This window comes from Cebus imitator, unplaced genomic scaffold (assembly GCF_001604975.1).
Source record: "Cebus imitator isolate Cc_AM_T3 unplaced genomic scaffold, Cebus_imitator-1.0 Scaffold39, whole genome shotgun sequence".
Lineage (NCBI taxonomy): Eukaryota > Metazoa > Chordata > Mammalia > Primates > Cebidae > Cebus > Cebus imitator.
The window spans coordinates 10,432,902-10,443,618 of record NW_016107354.1 but is presented as its reverse complement, the minus strand read 5'-3'; the positions used below and the strand labels follow the sequence as shown (position 1 = coordinate 10,443,618).

General features: G+C 41.7%; 1 protein-coding gene across 3 annotated transcripts in view; it reads right to left on the bottom strand.

Moving 5' to 3' along the window:
* Nucleotides 1-10,717, bottom strand: part of NELL1 (neural EGFL like 1) — an 888,103-nt gene that overhangs the window by 645,271 nt on the left and 232,115 nt on the right. For all 3 annotated transcript variants that reach the window (XM_017525920.2, XM_017525921.2, XM_037737557.1), the window contains one exon: nucleotides 1,863-1,936. In XM_017525920.2, the coding sequence (XP_017381409.1) occupies nucleotides 1,863-1,936 (74 nt within the window). The remainder of the gene's footprint in view (nucleotides 1-1,862; nucleotides 1,937-10,717) is intronic.

The window sequence follows — 10,717 nt, the reverse complement described above, 5'->3', positions numbered from 1 at the left end:
GGGGTTTCACCATGTTGACCAGGATGGTCTTGATCTCTTGACCTCGTGATCCACCCGCCTCGGCCTCCCAAAGTGCTGGGATTACAGGCTTGAGCCACCGCGCCCGGCTGCATGCACTCTTAATGAGGTGGTAATTCCAGGTAACTGGCTCCTTACACAGAGGAAAGGGGTTGAATTTTTCCCCATCCTGAACAATCAGAGCTCGGACATATGGTCCAACCTTTGCTAATCATATGTCCTCTCTCTGGACTTTAGTATAAGTGACTCCAGGACAGTAGAAATGGCTGAAAGTCACAGCAGCAAATGTGCTTGCCAGGGTCCCCGCTACTAAACCACTGCTATGGTTTCTCTTTCCTAACTTCTGGGACTCCTTAGTCTCTACCTAGTATCAAGCCTGGTCTGGCCCTTTGGGGATTCTGTGAGTGTCCCAATATCATTTTAATAACATCGTCATTTTTACTTACATTAGCCAGGGGAGGCTTTGGCTTCTTGAAGCCAAAAATAGAAACTAGTATTCCCTGCAACTATACCAGAAACCTGGACATCATCTGGGTTTCTCCTCCCCATCATGTTTGCCTTCCCCAAACCCAATCACTTGAGTCCTTTCAATTCCATTTCTTAAACAGCTCTCAAATCTCTTTTCCTCTACATCTTTACTCTCACTGCCTTTGATGAAGACCTTAGGTCATTTCTTACAATTATTTAAATTAATCTGGTGCTCCTCCAGTCACTCCCCACATTGCAATCACAGTGACCTTTGAAAATGCACAGCTGCTCATGACACACACACACACAGAGAGAGAGAGAGAGAGAGAGCGAGCAAGCGCGAGCGCATCAGTGAACTCTCATTTCCATCAAGATCAAGTCCAAACTAGGTTCATTCTCACTTGTTCTATCTGTCCAGGTTCAGGTTCATCTCTCTTCACTCTCCCGCATGTGCACTAGAACTTCATCCAAGTCAAATTATTTGCAGCTCCCTAAGTAAAACCTGTCTCTTTATTGCTCTAGGCATTTGTGAGCGCAATTCCATTTGTTTGGAACATGCCTTCACCCTCATCTACCTAGGAAGCAATTGTTGGTTAAGTAATCACTCACCCAAACAACTGCATGGCTGGCTCCCACACCTTACCCAGGGCTTTGTTCCAAAATTACATGTCAGAGAGGTCTTCTCAGTTCACCCATCCCCACCTCAAACCCCTCTATTCCTTCAGCCTACTTCATACTTTTAGAGAATTTGACATTATATTATATATTTGTTTAATTTCTTACTGTCTGTCTCACTCACTCGACTGTAAGTTCTACAAAGACAGTGACTTTATTTCATTCACTGTTGTATATCCAGAACCCACTATAATGCTGTCATATAGCATTTGCTCAACGAATATCTGTTGAATGATTATTGAATGAGATCTATGATTTTACATGTCTTATTTCCAGTAATACATGGAAGGGGGGCAGGCAGAAGAAAGAGGCATTTTAACAGTATATCAGCCCTCTGGGAGTAGAGTTAGTATAATTGCCACAAGCATTACAGATGGATTCCCCTAGCACGAACTCAAAACCCTTTCCCAGGGCCACCCACCAGCCTCCCTAACTCATAGTAGCTGTTAGTTCTTTCTTCTCTCACATTATTCCCTTAGTAGTTTTTTCCAAGGCTCCCTGATCCACAGCTGACCACAAGCTAAGCACATAAATGACAGTGGCTGTATCCTCCCCATCCTGTACTCCAGCCCACCACAGGGAGTTCTGCCCCTCAGGGACCTATCCAGGCCAATATGTCCCACCCAAGAACCTTATCTAAAGCCCACACATCTATCTATTCATTTTCTAGAAGTGACAGGGACCATAAAATTAAAACTTACTCGGCATTCCCGACAGGTCTTGGTTAAAATCCGCTGGCCTTCTGCAAGGACTTTTCCTCCATATATACATTTTGCTGTAATAAAACATAAAAATGGGTCAGACAGTCATGCTGTGCAACAAAATGACCTCAGAGGTGCCTTCCAACTCCACTAGATTCCACAGAAACCTAGATTCTCTGCTTCTGAGCAATACAAATCTCTTTGTCTAAAGTGAAAGACATGGGAATTGTGTGGAGGATAACCCTTAAATCTTTCAGGCAGGCCTCATCATGATTGTGTTTGCCGTGCCTTCACAGCCAGGATATATAATTATTTCAGTGTTACAGTTGCCAAAGGAACTAGAGAATGAATTGATGTAGTAAGAAGCCAAAATGAGAAAGAATGGTTGCAGTCACTGTGGAGTACAATTAGCAGTAGCTTTGATTCAGACACTCCAGCTAAAACAAACAACTGGGTGAAAGGGGACTCACATATATTCCATTCCTCAGAAACTCAGCCACAATGGAGAAGAACACCATTTCTTTTTCCTTGTGATCATGGGAGTGGGCGTGAGAAATACACATGCGAAACAAGTGAGAAATGCAAGGAAAACCTGTAAAGGGCTAGATCAACGCACTAGAGAGACTGCCTTGGAATAGTGAGCTTAAAAGGCTACCAGGAAGGCCAGGGGGTGGACTTGTAAAACATTTCAAAGAGAAGTATAAATGGAGCTCCCACCACTCAATTTAGATTCCACTGAAACTCATTTCTTGACTTAACTGGCTGATTCACTTTTTTTTTTTAGACGGAGTCTCACTTTGTCACCCAGGCTGGAGTACAGTGGCATGATCTCGGCATGTTGCAACCTCCACCTCCCAGGTTCAAGCAATTCTCCTGCCTCAGCCTCCTGAGTAGCTGGGATTACAGGTGTGCACCACCATGCCCAGCTAATTTTTTGTATTTTTAGTGGAAAGAGGGTTTCACCATGTTGGCCCCAGGCTGGTCTTGAACTCCTGACCTCGTGATTTGCCTGCCTCAGCCTCCCAAAGTGCTGGGGTTACAGGCATGTGCCACAGCACCTGGTCCTGACTCACTTTTAAGCAAGTACAGTGTATGCCAATTTGATACCCTAATATAACACCACCAAATTCTCTAGACACTTCAACAGGAAAAAAGAACCAAAGATCTGGTCAATCCCTCTTCTGCCCTGATAAGGATCCTTCTAGCTCTAGCTCTAGGAGGAACAGAAGCAACAATATGCACTTTAAGAGAGCTCTCCCACTAATTTGGTGTTGGTTGTATAGAACCACCTCACCTTTCAGAGCCGCTATATCTGCATCTGTTTTTAAAAGGGTCTGATTAAATTTGATGGTTTTCTGGTTAAAAAATCCTCTAATTCTCAGGGGATGTTCAAGTATTCTTCATTCAAATAACATTTCAGTGCTACTAAAGGGTAGGCGACAGGCTAACTGTGACATGTTGCAAGAAACAACACTCTTTTCTCATGGAGCTTACAATCAGGGAAATAGACAGCAATTACATAATCACATCAGTGAATGTATAATTACTAAGTGAGGCAAATACTATGTTTGCAGATGAAGAACCTAGACCCCTTTAGATGTTGAAGGGTAAGAGCTGAAATGCAAAGAGGGTGACCAGGTAAGATATGAAGGTTTCATTCCTGCCTTCCAGTAAAAAACAACTTAGTAATCATCTAATCCATTTTAGCCACAGGAAGGGGAAAGTCCAGGAACATGCTTTACTTATCATCATATGCTGTAGTGGATGCTATGCTATGTGGAGATCTCCTTCCATGAGCAAAGGATACATTGTTACAACTGCTGTGACAGTTGGCAACTAACAGCTCTCCCCTGAATAGAGATCTAAGACTTGCATAGGGCTATAGAGAGCCACCTTGCCCAAGGGGAAATTCCCTTGGTTGACAAAGATGGTACACAGTGAGCACAACCCTGAAAGGCCATTCCAGCTCCAAAGCTCCCTGCAGGAATGAGTTAGGCATTTGTTGTAACCACTGCAGCTCAACTTCTCCTTATGCCCAATTCTTCTTCCTTCGCCACCTCACTTCTACCCAGAAATGATTCTGAGAGCACTTCCTAATAAATTACATGCAAATCTCTATCTCAGAGTTGGCATTCCCTCAGAACCTGACCCGCAGCAATCTCACTCCCCACCCATATAGGTTCCACTCTAGTGTTCTCCTCTCACTGAATGACCATGGCATGGGTATCCATCCCAGTGCCCACACTCCAGTGCCTGGCATCCTTCTAACCTCTCCCTCTTACACAACTCCATGTCCAATCAGTGCCCAAATCCTAGTAATGTTCCTTTCTTAAGTTTCTCAAATCAACCTCTTCCTCTCCGTTCCCCACCCTCTGCCCCCTGACCCTGTCTTTGTTCAGGCTGCCATCATCCCCCTTCTTCAGGACTACCACAACCTCCTAGCTCTCCCATGTCCTAGTCTCAGTCTTCTCCAGTCCTTCCCCATATAAAAGTCAGACACATATTTTTTAAATCCAAACATGAGGCCCTGCTTAAAATCAGGGTCCCTAAGGCTCTGAGAATAAAGTCCAAAATCCTAAGTTCAGCAAACAAGGCCATTCATGAGTCTGTTTATCTCCCAAGGTTCACAGCCCACCATTTCCTGTGCTTTCACTCACCCTCCCAAACATTCACACCTCCACATATGTTCTAACCATGCTTTCTCTCTCACTTCTGGGCCTTACATATACTGTACTGTTCTCTTCCTCAGAAACACCTGCAGAACTCCCCATCCACCTTCCAATGGCAACCTCCCACTCCATATACTCATGAGCTTCCACTTAGGGCTGACTTCCTCCAGAACTTGTTCTTACCCTTTAACACTGGTTAACCGTTCTCACTTTTTGATTATATTATACTTGGGACCTAATCCTAACAGAATATATATCACATGCTGTCCTAATTTCCCATTTAATTATACACCCCACAGTGCCCCTGCTGCTAACTGCAACCTCCACATCTAGAATTTTATCTCCAGACCCAAGCTCCATGCCTCTGGACTTATTGTGAGTAATAATAAATCATTTTCAAATTAATGCACCTCTAGTAGGTAGCAAAAACCAGTCAAATTTCTTGATCCCCAGGTAAGTGTTATTTCTGGCATTCAATATAACTTCAAAACAACTGAGAATTAATATAATTGTCTGGATAGGTCCTTTCCTCCCTTCACTAAACAAAAATCTATCCCTGATCATCTTTTATGCCTTAATTTTGTAGATAAATCAGTTGGCCATGACTCATTGGTCCTAATGAGGATCTGGATTTCCCAGTTTACTTGCATGGGGAGACCACACCTCCAAGTCCTGGAATTCCTGTGTAATAAAGTCCCACACTCCCAAATGTGGCTACTGCCAACTTGGCAAGGCAGCTTGCTCCAGAGTGACAGTTCTGCTAAGCGCACTGTTGTCAAATCTACCATCTGCTTCTTGGCCAAGCTGGAAGCAAAGAAATAGACATTTTTTCTTCCTTTGCCCCTTGCCACTCCCACAACGGTATTAACACATTTGCTCCCCAGCCTTAAGGCACTTGTCCAAATCCTCTCTTCCCCTTTGACAGGCTCATCCCAGGACTCCTATCTGGAGATAAAAATGTCTCATTGTTTACATTGACACCACACATGGAGACACATCCACCCCTAAAATCCACCAGTCTGTTATAAAAATTAAATGTCCACTGAACTTTATGTCCTCACATAGCAGGGTGCTTTGGTGGCTGCTGAATGAGATCAACATGTTACTGCACTCCTCAGCCATTTGCAATCTGGCACTGGTGCAGAATGTATGTATCTATGAAATTATCTTAGGACGACTTTCAGGATCACCAGTGGAGGTCACAAGAATTTCTCCTGCTTTCTCATACTCATCTCCACTTCTCTGACAACAGCCCTCCTTCCCTGCCACTGCCTTCCTATGCCTGATATCAGTCCTCATTATCCAACCTCTGGATCTACAGCCAAAGGGCTTATTACTTATGTCTGAGGAAATTCAAGCATAAGGTGAGTCAGGCTCTAGTGCCTTTGGCTGGGGCATTTGGGACTCCATTCCAACAGTGTACAGTGTGAGTAGAAATGTAAATGGATACCTAAAGCTCTTCATATCAGACTGGCGACATGCAAATTAGAATATTTCACAGTGCCTGACCACAAAATTGAAACCTAGCACCAACACACACTTCTCCATTATATCAGAAACAAATGTACTGAGGATATAGAGTTATGCAGTTATATCTTTTTGCACCCACAGACACCTGGCCCTTCAAATCTGACCTTGATTTTTCTAGTGCAATGATTGGACACTTTTGCCATTCGGGTGCACACTGAATAAACAATTGACAGGTACTGCCTGATGTCCCTGTCAGATGTGGATGTAAGGTTTCACTATATTTATTGAGGTATTTGTACCCTGCACACACTCCAGTCATCCCTTGGTCTTCAGTGGCTTAGAATGTCAAAATCAGCACACTGTTTTACACTTTAAAGGAGAGTGGCAGATCAGAGAGACTGAACACCCAAGGATCCTTCCTCACTCAGTGAGCTAATTCACAGCCTTGGCTTCAGATACCACCTCTATAAGCAAGACACCCACATCAAACTAGTTGTCCCTCAGGCATCTCTAACTCAAACATGCCAAACGGAATGTACTGCTCGCCAAGCTGCTTCCTCCACCTGTCTTATTTCTGTTCATCACACTATGAGTCTCCCACAGGCTCTTGTTCAAAACCTGGCAACTTCTCCCTCGCAGACGCTCTGTCCCTGATCCATTTGTCTCATGCAAAACAATACCTGTGGAGTATCTCTCATGTGCCAGGTCCTTTGGCTGTCACCCACATCTTTCCCTTCCTCTGCATCTTCCCAGGCTGTACCTGCCTGCCAGCCTCAACACCTCCACCTAGAATATGCCCACATTCCATACTCCCCACCACCTCCGGCTCTCTTGATGCAGTGGCCTTTCTAAAACACATCTTTGATTGTACCACAACTCTGAATTAAAATCTTTATTAGAGTACCAAAACCAATGTTGGTTTATTTCCATAATTTTGCGTATGCAATTCCCTCTGGCAGGTATGTTCTTACCTACTTTGTACACCTGGAAAACTCCTGTTCATTTGTCAATACCCTGCTCCGCTGTTACCTGTGATGTTTTCCTGACATACATATACACATGTACATTTCAGATGGAGTTAATCACTCCCTTCTCCATGTAACCTCTGTGTCTTCCATAATGTTCATGTGAAGTAATACTCTTTATTATAATAGAGATCTCTCTGGAGAGCAATGGGTAGAGCCAACAGGTCAAGAACATCCCACTGGGTTCTGAAGACAGGCTGCCAGGGCATTATTTTGGCTTCCCCAAAACTAAGAGACCTTGGACAAGTTACTTCTCCTCTCTGTGTTTCACTTCCTCGTGTGTAAAATGGGGATAATACTGGAGCCTACCACTTAGAGTTGTTGTAAGAATTAAATGAATTGATATACGTAAAATGGTTACGCACAGTGCCTGCCATAGAGTAAATGATCCATATGTGTCCACTGTTGTCCCCAGAACCGACAACAGTGTGTAGCAGAAGGACCTCAGTAAGGATTACCGAATGGCTTCATTGGGATACAATTTTCATCATCCATCCCCAACTCATGTTTGCAGCTTTATTTCTACTTCTCACCTACAAAAATCCTGTGTTATCATCAAACACATAATTCCCCTTTCCCTCTTCAACCCTTATTCCTTCACACATACTGTTTTGTGTACCAGAAATATTTTTTCTCCATCTTCCTCCTTCCTTCCTATCTCTGGTAGATCTCAAATCCATCTACCAAAAGAATATAGAGTTCAGGATGTTGCTCTCTGGAGAGTGTGATTATGTGGGTCTAGGTGAGGCACTGGAAACTTTCAAGTTTAAGAAGTTCACCAGGAGATTTTAATGTGCAATCAGGTATATTAAATATGCCTTGAATAGCACAGACACCCAACAAATGTTTGAGAAATAAAACTCCCTGACTATTTTCTGTACTGCCATGGATGCTTAGACAAACTTCTTTGCTATTTCCAAACAAATGCCCTCATCTGTAAGTGTTGCAGCTCCCAAGGCCATGAGAAGTCTGTGAACACTCAGTGAGTGAGCAGACAAAATACTCTGATTTTATATATTGTCTCACTTTGCCTTTGTCATATCCTTTCCTTTACCTGATGTCCCTAGAATACTACTCCACCTAAAGTCACATAGAAGCTTGGTATTTTACTTTAAATTCACATATAAGAAATTTACTTCAGGTAGCTCTACAAAAAAAAAAAAAAAATGAAATAAATCAAAATAAGGAATGAAACCAAAGAAAAACATGTTATTTAGGTAACATTAATTTCAATTATATCCCTCACAACATTAAATGTGAATGTAATGATTCAATCCAAACAAAACGATCCAGGCTGTCAGACTGGATTAAAAAACGAGATTTGGACTGGGAACGGTGGCTCATACCTGTAATCCCTGCACTTTGGGAGGCTAAGGCAGGTGGATCATGAGGTCAGGAGTTCAAGACCAGACTGGCTAATATGGTGAAACCCTATCTCTACTAAAAATACAAGAATTAGCCGGGCATCGTGGTATGCACCTGTAGTCCCAATTACTTGGGAGGCTGAGGCAGAAGAATCACTAGAACCCAGGAGTCGGAGGTTGTTGCAGTGAGCCAAGATCGTGCTATTACACTCCAGCCTGGCAACAGAGAGAGACTCTGTCTCAAAAAAAAAGAGATTAGACTACAAGTTGTTCATACAAGATACACTTCATTTTTTGTCATTTTTTCTATTTTTATATTTTATTATTATTTTTTAATTGATAAAAAGTATGCATATTTATGGTGTATGGCAAGATGTTTTGAAATATGTAGGCACTGTGATATGGCTAAGTTCGACCGACTTTCACTGCCGTTCCCACTTTCAGGGTCATAACAGGTGACATGCTGTTCCTGGCAGAATGACAAACCACTGTGCTTTCAAGGCTACTAACGTTGGTGTGTTTCTTTTGGTAAATAAATGACCTTGAAAATTATCCATAGTGTACATTTCTGACCAGAAATGTGTGCATAACTAACATATGCATTGCCTCACATACTTACATTTAAAAGGGACAATCAAAGTAAATTCTCCATCATGTTTCTGATGTGAAGATATTGAGAACTTCTAGAAATTCCACTGATTAGTGTTAGAACTCTGCTCTAGCAATCCTCATTTTCTTCTTCTCCATCCCACTGCTTAACCCACAAAAGTCAACTTCTAGAAGGTTCAAAATATTTAACTTGGCTCCATGTCCTCCAGGAAGCATCCCAGGCCTTCCCCCAGTATCCTCCATCTCCCTCTCAGGCCATTGCTCTGTGCTCCAACAGTGCCCTGTACCCATGCCTAATGTTAGTGCACTTACAGTTCCAGACACTGTAAACCATATCTCTACCTCAAACGTGTGCTCCTCTAAAGCAGGGAAGGATCCCTCATCATTATTCCAGGCACCAGTACTCAGTAACCACCTAACGCATATCTCTATTAAAAACTAGTAAGAAATGAAAGCCCTCCAGCCCAGAGGTACTCAACCATTTAATTACCAAAGGTGCCTTGTATCATTTCTTTTTAAGTTTTTCTAGAATAGTGTTTTAATAATTTATTTGTGTTTCCACTTTATTAAATAAGCTCTGAACACAGCAAATTACCAATCAGAGCTATGAGAAAATTAGTGCTACCTAACTAAATTGCTATGAATTCCATGCAAAGGAAACACACACACACACACACACACACGTTGATGTTTTAGTTAGTGTATGTATCAACATTTTAATGAAATTGAATTCTTTTCTGAAATAATTTTCAAAACCTAAAACTATCAAACAAATCAGCATAAAGAAAAATGACTGCCCCACACACGACCAGTGAGAGGACAACTTAACTATATGTATGTAGGGCCTTGAAAATGTTCATCTTTGGCCCAGTAATTCTACCCTGAAGAATTCTATCTTAATTCTATCCTAAGAAAATATAAAATGTAAAAATATACAAAACATGTTTTCTATATAAAACATGTTATTGAAGAGTAATTTATAATAGTGAAAAGTAGGAAACAATCTAGGTATCAGTGATTTGGGACTGGTTAAAAATAAGTTACGCAACAGCCAGCCAATGGGAAACAATGAAGCTCATGAAAATGACATTTATGTAGAAAAGTTTTTAAAACACAGTAATATATTTAAGTGATAATGGTAAGTTAACAGAGTGGAATATAAAATTGCCTGCACAGTACAACCCCAACTACACACAAAATATAGTTTGTTTTGTTTTGTTTAAAAAAGAAGACACATCCACTAAAATTTCAAGAGTGAGTGTTACTAAGAGGAGGTATTTTGGGTGAATTTTCTATCTTGATCTTTATCATTCTCTGTGTTTTCAGAATGTTAAGCCAGAAGCAGAGTGCTTTTATAATTTTTTTTTAAATGTCAAAAGGTTAAGATAACAAACCCACTGAAAGATTCATTACTTCCATGTCTAAGCAACAACTTCCAAGAGATGGTATTCAGAGATATGTGTAGGAACTCTAAATAATAGACTAAAACATCTCATCTCACATTTTTAAATACATTCCTAATAGTTTGTTTTTGTTGTTGTTGTTGTTTTGAGACAGAGTCTTACTCTGTCACCCAGGCTGGAGTGCAGCGGCACAATCTCAGCTCACTGCAACTTCTGCCTCCCAGGTTCAAGTGATTCTTCTGGCTCAACCTCCCAAATAGCCGGAATTACAGGCACCCACCACCACACCTGACTTATTTTTTGTATTTTTACTAG